We start from the raw sequence: 19,825 nt of genomic DNA, 5'->3' as shown, positions 1-19,825 counted from the left end.
GAGTTTTCTTGCTAAAGGTTTCTGACCACAGAACGTCCTGCCACATCAAAGCCACGTCAGTTGTCCTGTGTGAAAATGTGCTTTTCTCTTTGCAGAACCTGAGAGCCAGAAGCAACAAGGATGCCAAGGATCAGACGACCAAGAACTCTTTGGAAAGTGAGTTCTCTATGCCGAGGCCTCTTCGTGCTCCCTGTGGGGCAGCTGCTGCGAAAGGATAGGGCATTGGCTGCAAAAACAAACATGGCACCCAGTTGGGTCAGCCTCTGGCTCCTTTGCTGTTCCTGACTTCCAATACTGAGAGCAGGGATGTGGAAAAAGTGGCATTGGATATGGCAGGGTGGGGAAGGACACAGGCAGGACCAGCTTGCCACCAACAGTAGCAACCAGGAAGAATGGGAGGGTTTTGCAAACGCCCACCAATCAGGCACTGCTGGGCGTTTAAAATGTCATCATGTTCTCCCCAGCAACCCTGTGAGGAAGATTTTGTTTTCCCTTTTTTCAGATGACAAAACAGATTTAGAATGAAAGTAACCCATATGGAACACAGGTCCTAAGTGGCCAGGCAGGGATAAAGCCAGAGTCATCAGGCTCCCAGGCCTGTGTGTTCAGCCTCCTCCTTCACTGGGCAAAGAGCAGGGGATCAGGACTGATAAGTCACTTCTCAATTGTGGTTGTTAGGACAGCATGAATAGTTACAGAGAACAGCAGCCATGGCTCTGGTACCAGACCTTCACCATGCTCTGAGTCTCAGTTTCTCATCTGTAAAATGGGAATAAATAACAATGCGTGTCTTATGGTAGTCGTGGGAATCACATGAGGAAATGTACCTGACTTGTGTCAGAACACATCTAAGCATCCATGTCCGTGATGGGCTGGGCTTGACGTTGTCATGGAGAAGTGGGGGCTGCCAAGGCTGGCCAGGGTTTCTGTGCTGCTGGAGTCCAGCTGTCTGAAAACACTTGAAAGCCAAGAGCTATGTTGGCAGCTGAGTTAGTTTCTGCCAGCCTCAGAATCAGGCCTCCAAACTGCGCCGAGATGGACATCACTAGCAGTGTGCCAGTCTGCTTCTGGGGGACCCACCAGGCCAGAGAGCAGGTGTCCTGCCAGGGTTGGCATCCTTGCCAGCCCATCTGTAGCCGAGTGCAGGTGGCCTCCCCAACTCCAGAGGGAGGAGCATCAACTTGGGTTCTGACCAGTAGCTCTGGACTCAGCTTTAATGTTATGGACCAAAATCTCAAAGCCACGTGCCTGGCCTTCTAGGTGCTTGGGGTTTGTTTGCCCTTGTCACTGGGGATGAGTAGTTCCCAGGGGATGTGGAGGTTGGGCTGGGCTGCTCCCTCTGCCCAAGCACGTACAGCAAGGACAGGCAGGCGGGTGGTCTGGTGCTGCTTTCTCCATGCCTGGCCACCTCTCACCTGCCCTGCCCATCTCTCTGCAGCCCTGCTCTACAAGCCTGTGGACCGGGTGACGCGCAGCACGCTGGTTCTGCATGTGAGTCACTCCACCCGGGACCTTCTCACCCTGGGGTTCTTGGCTTCTGTTGTTCTGGACCTGACACTGATGTTTGTCAGTGCTGCCCAGCCATTCCCCCTTTTCCTGCCACATACCTTTGTTGAATATGCAGAAATGAGGGGCTCATGGCAGGGAAGAAAGCAGGTTCTGGAGCTGTCCTGGGTGCTCTCATAGGAGGCAGTGCAGGGAGGGAGTCTCCTGTCCCACGTAGGAAGGGCCTCTTGGTCCCAGTGCATGAAACGAGCCTCCAAGGTAGATGGGGTGAGGACACAGACAGCAGGTGCATTCCAGGCCCGTGAGGATGACCACGGCCTTGCAACCTGGGGAGAGGGAGCATGGGGAGAGCACACTTCAGTGGGGCTGCTCCTAAAGGCAGTGGGGGAAACAAAAATGGCCCCTAATCCTACTGCCCAGGTGGCCCTTTTCATTTATGTTTAGAGCAAGTTGTACATGCGTGGTGTTTTTTTTTTTTTTTTTTAATTTACAGTCAAGTCACAAAAGTGTGTGAAGTTTCCTTTCCTGTTTCTTCCCCACAAAGGAGCCAGCACCACAGGGATTCTTTTATGCACATGCCAACATACCTGAAAATTTTTTTTGTAATTACACAGAAGGCATCATGCTATACATATCGTTCCACACTGTGCTTTTTTTTTCTCTTAATATGATATGGTAGATACTGTCCTACTTCAGCCCAAACAGCTCTGCCTGTAGTATTTAAGCCATGTAGCATTCTGTCGAGTGCACATTTCATAATACCTCACTCTCCTCCAGTTAAAAGGGAGATGAAAGGCGTGGTTTGGGAGGCTCTGGCAGGTGACCCAATGGAGTGTCGGAGACCTTTATTCTGTCCCCTCGCTGAGCTGACTGTCCTGATAGGGAGAAGACAGAGCCACCCTGGGGGGTGGTGTGGGGGTTCTGGGACCACTGACACCAGGACCTTCCTCCAGACTTGTTTCACCTCTGCAGGGGGGTTCTCACCAGGGGGGATTTGAGAGCTAAGTTCTCTCCAGGGGGGAGTTTGTTTCTCTGAACCAGGGTGCTGTTGATCTTGAGCACAAATTATATACGTTCCTGGTGAAGGAGTCAACATTTCCCTCTCAATTCTTTTTTTTTTTTTTTTTTAATTTTATTTAAATCCAAGTTAGTTAACATATAGTGTAATAATGGTTTCAGGAGTAGAATTCAGTGACTCATCACTTACATATAACACCCACTGCTCATCCCAACAAGTGCCCTCCTTAGTGCCCATCACCCATTTAGACCATGCTCCCACCCAACTCCCCTCCAGCAACCCTTATAGTTTGTTCTCTATATTTAAGAGTCTCTTATGGTTTGCCTGCTGTTTTTATCTTATTTGAGAGGTTCAGTCTCTAAAGGGGGAGGAGCCAGGAAGGCCAGGTGCTTTTCTCCTGAGCTTACACAGACAAGTGGTCCTAGAGGAGACTGATTCTGCCCCCTAGGGGCATGTCGGAGACATTGTCGCTTGTCACAGCTGCAAAGGAAGAGGAGTGCTAGCTAGCATCTAGTGGGTAGAGGCCAGGGATGGGGAGCTGACATCCTACAGTGCACAGGACAGCCCCCACCACAAGGAATGATCCAACCCAGAGTGTTAGGGCCGAAGATGGAGAATCCTGCCCTAGCTCCTGAGAGTGGAAACGCTTGTTGGCAGCGTGCACACAGCATGGGCTTATGGGAGCACCGTCTAGGTTTAGGACCTGCTTGTGGGGTGATACTCGTGCAAGCACTACCCGCATAGCCCTAGCCTGTCTAGAGGTGGTGGTGACGCTTGGCAAGCTGGTGGCCCTGGGTCTGCCCAGTGTGTGTCTACAGTTTGCACACAGTGGTGGGGCCTGGGCTGTGCTGTCTCTGATTTGAGTCCTCTCTTCTCCTGACACAGGACTTGCTGAAGCACACGCCCTCCAGCCACCCAGACCACCCTCTGCTGCAGGATGCCCTACGTATCTCACAGAACTTCTTGTCCAGCATCAACGAGGAGATCACGCCCCGCCGCCAGTCCATGACTGTGAAGAAGGGAGAGGTGAGCGGGACTGGAGATGGTCTGGGTTTGCTAGCCTGCCCCACCAGGCAGGGGGAATTCAGGGCACCTTTCTCGTCTTTGGCAGACTGTGCCTGCCATTCAGCCTAACACAGAAAATGTGTTACCTTTGAGGGTCTTTGACACTGGCAGGGTAAAAATCCCATGTGTGGGGAGTCAGGGTGGAGTTACAGGGCTGCACACCTCACTTGGCTACCTCTTCTTCCATCGTGGCAGGTTGTATCCACAGCACCCCTTCTTTTCCTCACACCCTTGTCAGCTCATGGTCTGACTGGTGAGAAGGAGGATGTCATTTTGTCTGCCTGGAACTACATGGTTCCTTCTCAGTGTTCTTTCATTAAAAAACAGTCCCAGGTTTTCCCTGCTATCCAAAGGTAGAGTGTTCCTGTGAAATCTTTTGTAAACTGGAGCGCCTGGGTGGCTCAGTCGGTTGAGCATCCAACTCTTGATTTCGGCTCAGGTCGTGATCTCAGTTATGGGTTCAAGCCCTGCATCGGGCTCTGTGCTGACAGGATTGTCTCTCTCTCTCTCTCTCTCTCTCTCTCTCTCTCTCTGACCCTCCCCTGCTCACGTTCTCTCTCTACCTCAAAATAAATAAGTAAACTTAACAAAAAATCGTTTGTAAACTGAAATGGTGTAAAATGAAGAAGCCATTACCATTTGTAAAAGTGAAAATCTTCGGATTTATTTTTGTTACTGAAAACAGATACTAACATAGGTCTTTGGTAAAAGTAAAGTGGTATAACACAGACTTGGTAGCTAGCACAGGAAATCCGTATGATCAGATTTAAGTAATTAAAAGGAAAAAAGAAAGGGAGGTACATGCAGTTTATAGGCCTGACTTGTCTTCAGCTAAGAAGATTCTCCTTCGTCCTCCTCCTCCCTCCTTGCCTAACAGAGACCCCTGGTCTTTATCTCCCTGCACATCATTGATAAGAGGATATAGAACAGAGGGGCTAAGAATGCATGGACCCAGCCTGCCCCAGTGGCCTCTGACCTTTCTGGGAGGGGCCCAGTGAGATGCTAGGCAGGTGCCATCCTGGGCGGGCAGCACTTAGTGAGAGAGCAGAGTTGTATAAATCTGGAGGCCGGCTCCCCACACAAGCATGAGCGTCTATTATCAGAAGTAGCACCATGGCAAGGGAAGCTGACCTGCCTCTGGGGTCTTATGCAGGGACAGGAGCCATACAGCCCAGGCAGGACATGGCTGGCAGTGAACCTGACTGTAGTTGCCACTGAAAGCCACTTCTTCCTTCCAGTTCATGTGCTAGGTGCTCGGCACTGAGGCCTGACCCTCCCATCTCAGGGTTTCTTCTCCTCCTGCCTGGGCTGGTGGGCAGGCCACTCTCAGATCTGTCTTCCCCACTCCTCTTTGGGAAGTGGTACCTAAGTGCTGAGCAGAAAGCTCCCATGTGCCCAGAGTCTCATCAGGCTTGACCATGAGTGACAGGCTTGGTGGGATTTCTCCTGGTGGACCTGGGCCAGGAAGGACCAAGGAGGAGAGAGGTATCCCCTCCAGTCCACCCTCTGTGCTTGACCAGAGCCTGGAGCCAGGCCGACATAGAGATCCAATGCCAGCATCGCTGTGAACTCACTACCACGCAGCCTGGACAATGCTTGCTCCTCCTCTCTGGGCCTGTCCCTCCTTTTTACAGCAGGATGGGAACGCGGGCCCACCTTGCCTGGGCACCCAAAGGGGCACAGTTTATGGAAAGAGCCCTGCCAGCCAACATACAGAAGCAGTCTCTGAGCTCATAGAAGGCAGAAGTGGGTCCCCAGCACCTCCTAAGACCTCCACACCCAGCTGTACAATGGCCAGAACCTGGGGATTCAGATCTCATTTCCTGAAGCAACAACGGGGCCCTACCCCTGGTTCACTCCTGCCCCAAGTTTAGGGACCCCGAAGGAGTGCCAAGCTCTGGCCTCCCTAACTGGATGTGGGATTTGCTTCTGCCCAGTCCACTTATACTGAGTGTGTTTGTGCCCAGCTCCTAGGACACCTGCTCTGTCTCCTTTGCCGACTGTTCTTTTATGAGAGCACTGTCCTCCTGGGAAGCAAACGTGTGAGTCGTTTTTCCTCTCAGCTTTTCTTACGATGCTGAGTCTGACCTCAGCCCCCCTATCCTGCTGTTCAGGATCCCTGGAGAGAAATCCCTTCTTGCTCTTCGGATCCGTGGAGGCAGCTGCCCTAGGGAATTGAGGAAAATTGGGAGTTGGCAGCCCTGCCCTTGTTCCCACATCTGTTATCACAGGCTTCCTTCGTGCGGACCCATGGTCAGGGTCTCAGGGCCACCAGACAGGAAATATGTAGGGGCTGGGCACTTCATGAGGACAAGGGCTTTTATCTGTACCCACCCGCTCCCCCATCAGCATCTGGCCCTGTTGGCTTTGATGATACTTGCTCAGTGGGAGGGATCACCTGGGTACCTAGCTGCAAGAGAGGAGAGGAGCAAATGCTCTCTGAAACGCCGAGAGTCTGACTCGCACGCACCTCCTCTCCCTCCCACGCATGGTAAGGGTGGTGGTGGCCAGCCCAGTATGACAGCAGGTGCCCACACTCATGCTCCCCACCCCCACTGTTCCAGGAGCAGACATCACTATTCAGTCGGGCACTTACACTCTGAGCTGACTGCAGCCTGAGTGTCCTACTCAGTGTATCCTCTCAGGCTGCCCAACCCAGCTTACAGTCCCCAGTGTGGTAGAAAGGATGCTACTTGGATAAGCATCAGACATGAAGAGGAGAGAAGGATGAGGATGGCAGTAGTGTGTGGTAAGTCCTAATTTTTCATCTCAAGGAATCAGTGTGCAAATCGACAAATTGAATAAATCAAGTCAGTGAATCAAGGATCAGAGGTATGAGCATACCTTCCAAAATTATAAAATCGCCAGAATTAAATAGGGAAAGAGAGTAACTGGGAAGTATAATTGGGAGTAAGAAATAAATGGAGGAAACTTGCTATTCTTAAAATACTATTATTTGATTTATTCTCATTTGGTTATAGTTCTTTAAAATTTTTTTTTTTTTCAATGTTTATTTATTTTTGGGACAGAGAGAGACAGAGCATGAACGGGGTAGGGGCAGAGAGAGAGGGAGACACAGAATCGGAAACAGGCTCCAGGCTCTGAGCCATCAGCCCAGAGCCCGACGCGGGGCTCGAACTCCCGGACCGCGAGATCGTGACCTGGCTGAAGTCGGACGCTTAACCGACTGCGCCACCCAGGCGCCCCGGTTATAGTTCTTTAATAAAAAAATATTTTAAAGCTTAAAAAAAAAAGGATGTTATAAGGGTAGTCTCCCAACCTGGGTTTAGTCCTGCCCACTACTTACCAGTGGTATTGATTTGGGAAGTCTCTATTTCTTTGCTGAGTGTCCATATTCTCTGAGGACAGTGACTGAGGGCCTGTGGCCCCTCCCTAGGGTTGTTGTGAGGCAGAAAGGATCTCATGACCTCTGAGGGGCTGTCTAAAAGCAGGGGGTGGTGATTTCCCCACATGGACACTGTCCATATTGTAGATGTGGGGAGAGCACCCTCTACATCACCAGTCAGGAGGGAATCTGCAGGTCCCAGGAGGGGTGGGAGCTGCGGGCTACTTCCTCTTAGAACTTGCAGCTGGGGAGGACCTGAGATTTGGAAATACCTGTTGTTTTTTTTTTCCTGTGTTTCTGTCTCTAAATTTGGTATATGACATTGAATATCAAGTTTCCAAAAGAAGAGAGGAAGTGGGCTTCTGAGTTCTCTTGATGACTGTGAAGTCAGGAGGTATTTTCCAGGTGAGGACACTGCAGCTCAGAAAGGTTGAAGAAATTGGCCACAGTCACACAGCCACTAAGTAGCTAACCCAGGATGTGAGGCCAAATGTGCCCTGGCACCTGTGTTCATCACAGGTGTGTTATGATTTATCGTCACCTCCCACTCTCCCCTGACACTCCTTTGAACCAATGTCCACCCCTCCTCTGGTCCATGTATGAAGAGCTACCTGGGCATAGGTGGTCACAAGGAGGAGAATGTGCCCCTTTGGTTCAGCATGCTACTAGAGTCTTAAGCACTGAGTGGAGCCCCTTCCCCTGCTTCTCCTGCTGGGAACATGTTGGTGAGTAGGGTTTGGGGGGGGGTGTCTCTGTTTCTAGCTCTCTCAGCAGTTTCTAGGGAGAGGAAAGGTACCTCCATTGGCTTGGGTGTTTGGAGGTATTCCCACAATCACTGCTGGTCCCCTGGGAAGTGGCCTGTCTCCATCTGCTGAGTAAGTCAGGGCATTGTGGAGATGCCCCAGTGTGAGCCCTGAGCAGAGCCAACAGCCCCAGCCCCTGCTATGGCTTCTATGATCTCATCCTTTTCAGCCAGTCCCCACAGCTCCAGGGATGTGTTCTTTTAGGAAGAGTGACTTTGGGCAGCATTACAGGTGTCTCCTTGACACTAAACTGTGGCTGGAACATGCTGTCACCAGCCTGCATGCTCTCACCCCTGGCACCCCAGGGGCTGTGAGTAGCAAGCATATCCCAGGAGGATACCCTTCTCAGGCTCCCAGGAACCAGTCAGGACCAAGGGATCCTGCTGGCACTTTTCTTCCCAGGCCTGGGTCCTGTGGGATAGCGGGTGGGTGCTCATTTATTTAGCTGAATTAACTTTACACTGCCAAGTGATTTCCTCCATGTGGCTGCCTGCCTGTTCTTAGCGCTGTACCCTGTGCTGCCCGGCATCCCCAACTCAGGCTGGGACACAAATGGGATGATTCCGTGTGGGTGTTTGTTTCCCAACAGCCAGCCACTTCTTGGAACCATTCTCTACCCAGATTCCCAAATGCCCCTCATGGAAGAAGGCAGGTGGGCAGGCCGAATAGGAGCCGCTGAGGAAATGTCACTGGTGCGGGCTGAGGACGAGAGGTGGTGAGGCTCAGGCAGAGGAGAAGAGAGGGCTCTTGCTTGAGGATTAGAGAATTGGAGACTGCAGACCCTGTTGGCAGAGTTTGCAAGAGATGCTGTGGGAAGGGGGTGGGGGTGAAGACAGCATAGGGATTGGGGTTCCAGCGCCATCAGACATGGCATGTGACCTCAGCAATACCACTCACCTCTGAGCAACAACTTGCTCAGTTGTGGGATTGGGGTGAGCCTAGACCATGTGCTGTCCACAGTTTCAAAGGATGTCCACAACATAGGAGCCCCATAAGGGCAAAGCCAGTGCTCCATGTCTGGGTCTTTTCTCAACCCTTCATAAATATTTGTAAACGGAGCTTGGATTCTCAACCTGTCCAGGCCCAGGTTTGGATTCTTCTAGGAACTTGGGCATGTTGCTTACCTCTCTGAGCCTTTCCTTCTCCAACAAGTGGTGGAGCTGGAACCTGCTGCCTGGGACAGTCCTGCCAAGTGAAAGGAGATGTTTTATGAAGTGCTCTCTGCACAGGTCCCAGCACCCAACAAGTGCTCAGTGAACATTACTGCTATGAATCAGCAGTGTGCTTCCCAGGCTCACCCCGCTCTCCACCCAGCAGGTTCCTGTCCTTTCCGGGCTGTGTCATGCTCTGATTTCATCCTCCCCGATCAGTTGTCTTATGAGGTGTCTCTCCAGGGCATGGGAAACAAGAGGCTTTCTCAGGGACTAAGGAGTGGAGGCGTGTTCTGCAGGGAGGTACTGAGAGCCCTCGAACAGGTGTGAGGGCAGGAGGGTCAGGCAGGACCCTCAGCACACACTCAGCTGCCGGGTATGTTGTTTTGGGGACACTTTTTCTTCCACCTTCTGAACCTCCACACCCCACTGAGTTACCCCACAGCCAGGGCTGCTCTGATGGGCAATGTCAGCTGGGTCGCTGGCATGCAGCCAGCTATCCCCAGGTTCAGGTCTTGCTCTGGGGGCATGGGAATGGAGGTTCGGGCCCCTGGCCTCTCCAGGGCCAAACATGCTAAATCCGCCCCTGCTTGGAGCCAAGCCAGGCATCCTCAGCCAGCAACTGATGCCTCATTGGTCCTTGCCTTGACCATCTTCCTTCTCTCTGCCCCCACCTGTGCCCTCCTTGGCAACCCTTCTTGGTCTCACCTGGCAAGGCCCTACAGGTTTATCACTAAACTCCAGTTCCTGTACCTGAAGAAACTTCCCAGTACCCCCTCCATGGAACCTTGGGCTCTAGCTTCTTCATGTGTCTGAGTCTGCTCAGCTGCTATGACAAAGTACCATCAACTAGGGGCTTAAACAACAGATGTTCATTTCTCACAGTTCTAGAGGCTGGGAGTCCCAAGGTCAAGGTGTGTGCTCAGGATCTGGTAAGAGCCTATTTCCCGGCTTGGAGATGGCTCCCTTCTCACCATGTACCCATATGGCTTTTCTTCACAGCATGCACGTAGAGAGATCTCTGTCTTCTTTTTCGTATAAGGACACCAGTCTCATCACAGGCTCCCACTTTCACAGGCTCACCTAAACCTAATCACCCCAAAGGCCCTGCCTCTGGATACGGTCACATTAAGGGTTAGGGCATCAACATATGAATTTTGGAGTAGACACAAACATCAGTCCATAACAATGCACTTCTTCCAGATGGGTCTTCCCTGAATGGGCTCTGTCTAGGGGTGAGGGCCAATGTTGCCCAGATGACAGCTGGAGGAGGCCGGCCAGCCTAGGGGAAGACCCCTGGGGAAGGAGGGGCCCGTCCTCAGAAGACTGCGGACACAGGATGTACCTCAGTATCCTCAGTTTCCTTGTCTGTAGAAATGGGGGTGGTGGTACCTTCCCCACTCAGAGTCATCATCAACTGTGGGAGGCCCGAAGACAATAGGGCATCTCTCAACACAAGGCCTGTACCTACAGAGGACTTGGCTTATAGTACCAATAGCCCCCTGTGGGGCCCATTTAATCCTCTAAAAAATGCCACCAGGCAGGTATTTGCATCCCTTCTTATGTTTAAGGAAACTGAGGCTCAGAAAACTGAAGTGGCTGAGCCAGCATTATCCCTGTAGAGAGAAGAGGATGGGCCACAGGCAGTGAAGGTACACAGCAGCAGCTCCAGAACACCTCACTCCCTGGCGGGGTGATGTTAGTTTTTCAAGGGGGCAATGCTGTCCCTTCGAGCAGGTGTTCCCCACTCCCAAGGGGAGTGCCTTCCCTCCTGCCACCACTACAGTGCCCCAGAGTGCACACAAAGACATGCACACGAGGGGACACACATTGTGATATCCACAGGAACACAAACACACAGACATATATGGGGACACATACACATGGACACATAGGTTGGAACACACAGGGGCATGGAAACATACAGAAGGACATACAGAAACACAGGAACGTGACCCACACATGTGGTCACAGACACAGGGATACATATAGGGGACACACAGAGACATATACATGGGACACACAAAGAGATTAGTTGGACACACACCAACAGGGACACACACACACACACACACACACACACACACATGCCTGCCTACTTGGGGATGCACACAAAGAGACACAGAGACACATGGATTCTCTTTCACACACATTCCTATGGCCCCAGCAAGCTGGCTCTTCTGAGTCACTGTCCCTCAGACCTCAAGAAGCATCATGCTACCCTGTCCTGGGGTCCAGCGGGTTCTAGCTCTCTCCCTACAGCTCTACCCAGGTATGTTTGCTCTGCATGAGATGCTGAGTCAAAGGGACAGTCCTTACCAGCCACTTGACATCATACCATCTTTAGACCACAGCCCACAGTGCTATGGAACTGTGACCCAGGTGCAGCCCAGGCTGTGGCCCTGCCTGTGGCCCCTGGAGGACCTGACAGGTGGGCCAGACTGGAAGTCGTACTGGTTCTGAGGGCCTGGGGTTAGGGCTTGTGATCATTTTTGAGAGGTCTGTCTCCTGGGCAGGCACAGGTCTCCCGGCTCTACACTGGTCCCATGTGGGCTGTCAGGGTGTCCCTGCAGAAGCCAGGGTTCTGAGAAGAGACTCAAGTGATGGCCATAGGGTCCAGCAGCCTCTCAGATGCCTCGATCAAAGGGCCGAGCATCCCCTCACAAGCTCGCTGTTGGACCTGCAGCTTGTCCATCCCTCCTTTCATTTCTGTCCTCCTCCACGATCATCTACCCTTGGCCTCTCTCTTTCCTGAAATTGGGTGGGTGCAGATGGGGATTTGTTGCTGTTTCTTCATGGGCCTGTTTCAGCAGCAGGATCCTTCCTCAGCGTATGGCTTGGAGCTGGGCTCTGAGCAGGGCTGATCCCAGGCCCAGGCTGGCTGACCTCCATAGTCAAGATGTGGCATCTACCCAGGGGTCAGGGCCCTAGACTGTGCATCAGGATGGGACCACCAGCCTTAAGAGTCTGTGCCTCAGGTCCACCCCTGGGCCTGGGGAAATATGGATAGAGACAGAGTGATGTCCAGCCTCCATCTCCCTCACACTCCATCAGTCTGCTGCCCTCCTGTTCCCTTGGCTCTGGTCTCTGTGCCAGGGTCCAGACTCCCTTTGTGGATCTGCCAGCATGGTAATTGGGGGCCTGTTTTCTTGGGGCTGGGAACCCCCTCCTGCCCATTGGCTGGGTATTTTCTGTTTGGGCATGCTGCAAGACCCAGGGTGGACTGGGGTTCAGAAGCAAGGCCCTGTGCCTCCTCGGGAGGGAGGCCAACTGTGACATGACAGGGAAAACTCACAGTGAATGAGCCTTACTCTGAAGAGCCGCTGCTGTTCACCACCCACGCTGCCAGGGTCTGGCAGGTGACACGCATGATTCACATGCTCTGCATGGCCCTTGGAGACAGAGTGTGGCCCAGAGCAGGGTTTGGACTGGGATGCTTCGGGGGAAGTGTCAGGGTACCCTCAGCTTTGGGATTTCTCATAGAAAGATGAGGGTTTGCACAGGCAAGCGTTCATGGGGAGGGGCCTGGCGACTGTCACAGTATCAGAACAGGGTCAGCCCATCAGAGCCTCTCAGGGCTGCAGTCTGAGCCCTCGGGGCACCTGTGTGCTCCCCACAGTCAGCCAGCCATATGTCCTCTCAACACAGCAAGGCAGGTGTGTGGGCTGCCACAAGCACCAGGGTGACACTCAATGATCCTGTGGAGGATGAATGTGACACTTCAGCTGAATGTGTGAGCAACAGGACCTCGCAGGGAGAAAAGGTGGGCCAGCTGGTGTGTGGAGGGTGGTCACCGCCTGGATTCTGGGCATTTCTGACCTGTTGGCAGAGGGGAGGAGTCTACTTCTGAGCTGGACGTAGGGGGCCCTCTGCTGGTGGTGGCCAGAAGCTCAGCCCCTTTGCATGGAGAAAGGATCCATGTTTCATCACAGAAGGTCCCTTGGTCCCTGCCCCCTGGGCTGGAAGACCCTCTGTCCTGTCCCTGCTGAGGGGGCATGTGTCCACTCATTCCTCTGGGACTTCAGGGTCCCAGGACCCGTCTCAGACCTGCTCCCCAGTGAGGACCCAGCAGTCAGGTTTACCCCAGGGTCTCCAGCTCTGTGTGGACATTTCTCCAGGTGCACACTTTTTTGCTTCCTGTGGGTGTCGATGCCAGGTGGGCTGTCTGCCCATGGCAGGCAGGCACAGGGTGAGTGACAATGAGTCATGGCCTTGGCACACAGGCAGACTTCCAGCCCTTCCACTCATGCTCTCCCATTTAAATCATTTGCTCTCTGTAGCCAGGACCCAGCTGGCCATTGTGAGCCAAGCTGAATGCGACAATGACGTGTGGCCTTTGCACCTGGGAGTGTTGGGGCCCAGCCCAAGCTATACTTGCTTCTGGGCAGCCCTGCTGGCTCCAGCTCTCGCAGAGAGTATGGGAAAGTTCAGGGAGGCAGATACTCCCCGAGACAACTCTGAGGCTGCAGGTCGCAGCGGAGCCAGGCATGTGGGCCTGCCGAGTTCACGGGGTGTTGGAGATGCCTCTTGCTGGGGCGATGCTATGGGTCTTTGCCCACTCTTATATATGTACCTGATCCTCCAGACCCTTCCCTGGCCATCACAGTGAGAAGTGGAGAGTCACCCTCTCTGGGGGGCCTTCCCTGGAGCCAGGCTGGCTGGGTTGCCTCTAAGCACCTGGTCTCTCTCCCCTGGGCTTGTGAGTTCCCAAGGACAGAGACTGCTCAGCGTTGCTGCTTGCTCGCTCACTGTGCTGCCTGCGACAGGTGGTAAACCTATCTGAGGCTCCCATTTCTCACCTGTGAAATGGGCCTAAGGACCTGCCCACAGGGTGTTCTGGGGATCCCATCCAATGATCAGGCCATGTACTTGCTTGCACAGCATACTTGGAATGTGCACGGGGAAAGGAAAGGCTCACCACGTCAGCCTCTCGTCCTGTCTTTGTGTCCTTGGCATGGCACAGCATTGACCCACATGAGGTTCTGGGCACTGTTTTTCAGATGAATTACTGACTTACCTTGGTGTGCCATTCACGGCATTCAGCCACCCCTGGAGCTGTGTGACCCAGTGGGAATGTTCTGGTCTTTCAGATGAAGTACCCGGGTGCAGAGGCGTGTAGCTTGCTGGTGGGCTAGTGCCTCGCATCCCCCTTCTAGGTCTAGGTCCAGTGGACTCTGGGAAGGTTACCTCAGACTCAGGCTGTCAGAATCCAGGCATCCTATGTGGGCTTCTGCCTGTCAGTGGGCACTGACCTTAGAAAGATTAGAGCATGGAGTCCCATCTGTAGGCACACTACTCAGCTTCCTATTGCCCTCGAATTAAGTCCAGGGGCACCTGGGTGGCTCCGTTGGTTAAGCGTCTGACTTCAGCTCAGGTCATGATCTCATAGTTTGTGGGTTCGAGCCCTGCATCGGGCTCCACACTGGTAGCATGAAGCCTCCTTGAGATTCTCACTCTCTCCTCTCTGCTCCTCCCCCACTCACACCTTCTCTCTCTCTCAAAATAAATAAATAAACTTTAAAAAACAAAAACGGAAAACTAAGTCCAGCCTCTACCATGATTGTCGGGGCTGCCCCCTTAAAGTGTTCTGGGCCCACCTCCTCTCCACTCACCAGGCTGCCCCACCCATGCCTGGAGCACCAAGCTCTTCTAGCCACAGGCCTGGGCTATAATGGTCCCTCTACAAGAATGTCCTTCACATGGCTGGCCTGTTGCCCATTCTGGGTCTCCAGTTGCTGTCTCGGAGAGGCGTGGACCGCCCTGCCCACAGGGGTTTTTCCTGCCATCATTTTCTCTGCAGGCCATCAACGTAGCTATAGTGTTCCCCCTCCCCAGCCTCCAAGCCAATGGCTGGTACTCTATCCACTCACCCTCCTCAACAGGCCAAGCACTCAAGAAACTTTACTGAACAAAGAGGAAAGTGTAGTGTAGTGTAGTGTTCGCTGAGACAGAGGGAGCACTGGAGAGTGGGCCTGAAAGTAGGAGGCTGAGGGTGTGAGGGCCTGCCCCCCTGCTGGCCCACTGCCCTAACTCGAGCCCGCACCATCCCACTGCCCCCCCTATAGCACCGGCAGCTGCTGAAGGACAGCTTCATGGTGGAGCTGGTGGAGGGGGCCCGCAAGCTGCGCCACGTCTTCCTGTTCACCGACCTGCTCCTCTGCACCAAGCTGAAGAAGCAGAGTGGAGGGTGAGTGACCACATGGCGCCCATCCTGCCGGGTGGGAAGGGTCTTGGGGTCGGGGGGACAGGGTGGGTTTCACAGACGGATGAAACCTGGCTTTTGTTTTTCTCTTGTGACATGAGCCTAAAGAGTTCTGTAACTATGTGGTCAGGATATACTCTTTAAGTTACATTGTTTCCAACTGGCCATGATGCCAGACTCAGGGTTAAAGGTCATCATTAACAACCTGGAGACAGTCTAGTTCAGGATTAGTGACCAGCCTATTGCCTTCTATTGATAAAAGGGGGATCGGGGTGCCTGGGTGGCTCAGTTGGTTAAGCATCCAACTTTGGCTCAGGTCATGATCTCAAGGTTTGTGAGTTCCAGCACCACGTCGGGCTCTGTGCTGACAGCTCAGAGCCTGGAGCCTGCTTCAGATTCTGTGTCTCCCTCTCTGCCTCTCCCCCACTTGTGCTCTGTCTCTAGCTCTCTCTCAAAAATAAGTAAACATTAAAAGAAAAAAAGGGGGACCTACCTGACAAGGTACTGTTGGGCAACTGTCATGTCATGACCCAGGAAGAGTAGGTGGCAGGACAGGGAGCTGCAGGGTCTAGTACAGGCTGGCAGAGTGGGGCCGGTATCACTAGACCATCACTGTATTTTGTCTCCCCACCTGTGAGAGCTTCTAAATTGTTCTCAGCCTAGGCTGCAGGTGCTCCCCCACCACACACACACACCTCTTCCTGGGACTCAGATCACCCAGGTTGCACCAGCTGGAATGGAGGAAAGAAGGTTATGTTGGGAAAGACCAGAGCTAGGCTCTTTCCCCGTTCTGAGCAGATTTAAGTCAGTCACCTCAGAAGAGAGCCTCAGTTTCCCCTTCTGTCAAGGCAGAGGATTACCCCTGGTAGATCTGTAGCCCCTCAAACTCTACAGCTCTGTGGGTGTCTGCAGTCCTGTCCTGCCAGTGGATTCCCCTATATGCTCCCACGTCAGGAAGCCAGGGAGCCGCCACCATCAGCCCAGGATAAGGTGGACCTGGCCTAAGTCACATGTGCAGAGTGCCCATTCCCAGGGTCACCAGTGTCTGCCGATGGCCTTATACCAGCCTGCTACATGGACCACAAGCTAGGTTTTAAGTTCAGGTAAACTGCGCAAGCCCCAAACTTGGGGTTTCCCGGCTCTTGAAAACAGTGACGTTAGCGAAGGAAAGCAAAGTGTTAATGTGTGGTTTCCTCACTCAGCAAAACACAGCAGTATGACTGCAAATGGTACATCCCACTCACGGATCTCAGCTTCCAGACAGTGGATGAGTCGGAGGCGGCTCCCAACATCCCCCTGGTGCTGGACGAGGAGTTGGATGCCATGAAGATCAAGATATCCCAGATCAAGAATGATATCCAGAGAGAGAAGGTGAGACCAGCTGGAAAGGAGCAAGGCTGGGCTCTGCAGCTTGAGTGGCAGCAGCCCCTTGCACACAAGTATCCGACCCACTCCTGGAGCCTGGGGCCTGCTGGGACCCCTGTGAGCCCGCCGTCAAGCTTGGAGCCATCCTGCATAGGGGGTGGGAGGGGTGCTCAGCTGCCCTAATGGGGACAGCATTCCAGGTGGGGGAACAGCCCCTCCAGCCCACCCTAGGCCGGCCTCCAGTTGTTTCTGGAGAGGTTTACAAGACTTGAGGAGCAGTGAAGATGGGGCATTCAAGTGTAGGATTAGGCCCGGCCAGAGCAGGTACCATGCAGTGGCCACAGACAAAGTGGGTCCCCAGAAGGTTGGGCTTCAGCTCAGGGATGCCTGGCTGAGGTGGGCTCAGCAGGACAGGGGTCTCCTCAACCCTCACCCACCTGCTGGCCTACTACACCACAAACCGAGCAGGTTGAGGGAGGCACCGGGGGCAGTAGGACTGGGCCAGGCAGGAACGGGAAACAAGGGGCCCCCAGAATGGAAATGTGATCATGTGGCCTCTCCCCACAGAGAGCAAACAAGGGCAGCAAGGCCATCGAGAGGCTGAAGAAGAAGCTTTCAGAGCAAGAGTCACTGCTCCTGCTTATGTCCCCCAGCATGGCCTTCAGGGTGCACAACCGCAATGGCAAGGTGAGTGCCCCTGGCTCCCGTCTATCTAGAATCTCACTGTGCTGTGGCTGAGACTCACCACCCAGCTGTGTGGCAGCTGTGGTCTCTGGCTCCTGTGTGGCCTCTACAACAGCAGCCCTCTTCTTCTGGAGAATGTTCCCATGCCAAGAGACACTTGTTCAGTATAGCACACCCAGGCCCATGTGTCCCTCTGACTGGTGCTTTAGGCCGGAGCCCCCCAGATTGACTGACAGCTGGCTCAACCCCCACAGCTGGGAGGTAACAGCGTCTCCAAGAAGTTCAAATAGGGCAGGGGGTTCACAGATCTGTGCAGACCGGGCTCTTCATACAGGGATTCTGTCCAGGGACCTTGTGAACCTGCGAGGTACCTTCTCTCCTGAGTCTGGCTCCTGGTGCCATCTGGAGCCCGGGCCTCTCCCTCTGGGGCTGTGGGCATCACGCATAGCTGTCAGCGTGCAGCTAGCAGAGGCAGCTGGTGGGCTCTGCAGGAGCCTTGTCTCTGGGTCGCAGCTCAGGGCTTGTGTGTTAGACACAGGTGGTCAGTCAAAGTGGCATCGGCCTCTGCAGATCCCACCTGCTAACCTTCTCTGTGGCCCCTAAGCTACAACATGTCATGCCCTGGCCCAGGCAGTCCAGGCAGGGGGGCTGGTGCCAGAGGCAGAGCTTCCCAGGGCACAGGAGCTATGGCCTGAAGCCCAGCTGGCAGGAAGGGTGGAGAGTGCCAGAAGCACAAGCCAAGCCGTGAGCACACTCAGCCACCAGGCTCCAGCCAGTCTCTGGCCCCAAGGTGTGCCTTGGAGGGGTGCACTGCAGGACTCTATGTGGGTGCCTGAGCTGCAGTGGAGGTAACCGGGGTGTATTCTCCTTCTCACCCCCTAGAGTTACACGTTCCTCATCTCATCTGACTATGAGCGTGCTGAGTGGAGAGAGAACATCCGGGAGCAGCAGAAGAAGTGTAAGTGGCATCCGCATGTAGAGGCTTAGAACCTCAGGCCTGGATGCTCATCTCCTCCTGTGGTTTCAAGCCTTTTCTTTCTTCCTGAGGAGCTGGGCAGTGGCACTCTTATCCAAGTGAGAAGCTACAGGGAGCTCTGATTCAGAAAATAAATTGGTCAGGAGCTCCTGCCAGGGCCCTACCCCCTGTACCCCCTTTCCAAGGCCTCCCCCACATCCCCTGTGCATCACCCCCTCCCACTTTCTGACCTCCCCTATGAACCCTTGTTTCCCACCATCCCACCCATGCCTTCCCCCAATGCCCTGCCTGCCTCCTGAACCTGCCTGCTCCCTGTGGCTCTCCCTGCACTCTTGCCTGTCCCCTCAGCAGGTGCTATTGCCAAAGGAGCTCTTGGCTGGACCAGCCTGAACAGCCACACTGTGCTGGCCCCTCTCCGCTATCTGAGGGGCCAGCACTTGACCACTCTTAGGATAGGGTGCTTGCTCCTGTCTGGGGCAGTCCATTCCCTGGGCGCTTCCCTCTCTTAGCTGTTCTTTCCTGCTTCTCCCAAGCTCAGAGCTGCCCCTGGTTCTGTCTGGCCATCTTCAGGGGTGGGAGGAGAGACTCTGCCACAGGTCCTGTTTCCTTCCTCTGCCCCCCAGCTGTATAGTTTGGGATTCCTGAGCTGTCTTGTTAAGAGGTTCCCATGTGCACTCTGTGTGCCCACTGTTCTGAGAGTGTCTGCAGAGAGAGCCAGGCTGAGCACCGTGTCCCAGGTGGACTGGGAGCCCCACATGCCTCTGCCCTGTCCTGAGCTCCCTACCCTCCAAGCTTATCATCCGTGCATGTGCTGAGCCAGTTCCCCCCACCGCCACCCCCCACAGTGCCCCTGTGTCCTGGAGGACGAGGCACTCCTGGCAGCTCTGATGGCCGGTGCCTGCTGCCCTGCCCATCCATGCTCATGTCCCGGGTTTCCTTTTGTAACCAGGGGACCCCAACCATTTGCAGCATGTCAGCGTCTATTCTCTGCTCAGCACTGTAACAGAAATAAACCCCTTTTCCTCACCGGGTGGGGATGGGGAGCCCTCATTAGCAGAGTGCAGGGCAGGGCTGTACTGGGTGTCTGGGGGGGGATACCCCACGGGAAGGTTCTGCAGGTCACCTCTCACAGTTGCCTGGCCAGTTCATGGGTTTGCAAGCATTATGCTAATCCCATCCCCACCAGCCAAACCCAGCCTGGGCCAAAGCCACACCTTGCTTGGCCACTTACCAGCTCCTCTCGTGGGAGCAGATCGCCCCCTCCTGGCCATCACAGCTCCTCACCAGGGTGTGGTACAGGTCCAGTGCAGGGACATTGGAGAAGGCCCTCTGAGTGTCCCTGGAGTCTGAGGAGCCATGCAGACTGGCTGGCTGATGCACCTGGGTTCCACCTTCTTCAGGTTTCAAAAGCTTCTCCCTAACATCCGTGGAGCTGCAGATGTTGACCAATTCGTGTGTCAAACTTCAGACCGTCCACAGCATTCCACTGACCATCAACAAAGAAGGTGGGCTGTCCTCACAAGGGCTGCTGTCCCTTTCTGCTGCCAGCACTGTCTGTGAGACCATGGGTTTTCATCCTGACAGAATGTGTGTGCTGCATAGGGCCTGTTGGCACCTCCCAGGGGTAGATGGGATGGGTCAGGGGTAGTCTGTCCCCATGACTTTGTGCCTGGTCACATGACACATCTCGGATCCTCTGTGCTTTGGGT

General features: G+C 54.0%; 1 protein-coding gene across 3 annotated transcripts in view; it reads left to right on the top strand.

Moving 5' to 3' along the window:
• Positions 1-19,825, top strand: part of BCR (BCR activator of RhoGEF and GTPase) — a 130,258-nt gene that overhangs the window by 84,439 nt on the left and 25,994 nt on the right. For all 3 annotated transcript variants that reach the window (XR_006707790.1, XM_045458963.1, XM_045458964.1), the window contains exons 6-13: positions 96-156; positions 1,439-1,491; positions 3,410-3,550; positions 14,955-15,076; positions 16,294-16,462; positions 17,024-17,143; positions 18,023-18,098; positions 19,517-19,621. Coding sequence is in view for 2 of the 3 variants with exons in the window: in XM_045458963.1 (XP_045314919.1) it covers positions 96-156; positions 1,439-1,491; positions 3,410-3,550; positions 14,955-15,076; positions 16,294-16,462; positions 17,024-17,143; positions 18,023-18,098; positions 19,517-19,621 (847 nt within the window). In the remaining variant the exon portion in view is untranslated. The remainder of the gene's footprint in view (positions 1-95; positions 157-1,438; positions 1,492-3,409; positions 3,551-14,954; positions 15,077-16,293; positions 16,463-17,023; positions 17,144-18,022; positions 18,099-19,516; positions 19,622-19,825) is intronic.

This window comes from Leopardus geoffroyi, chromosome D3 (genome assembly GCF_018350155.1).
Source record: "Leopardus geoffroyi isolate Oge1 chromosome D3, O.geoffroyi_Oge1_pat1.0, whole genome shotgun sequence".
NCBI lineage: Eukaryota > Metazoa > Chordata > Mammalia > Carnivora > Felidae > Leopardus > Leopardus geoffroyi.
This window is presented reverse-complemented; position numbering and strand designations above follow the sequence as displayed.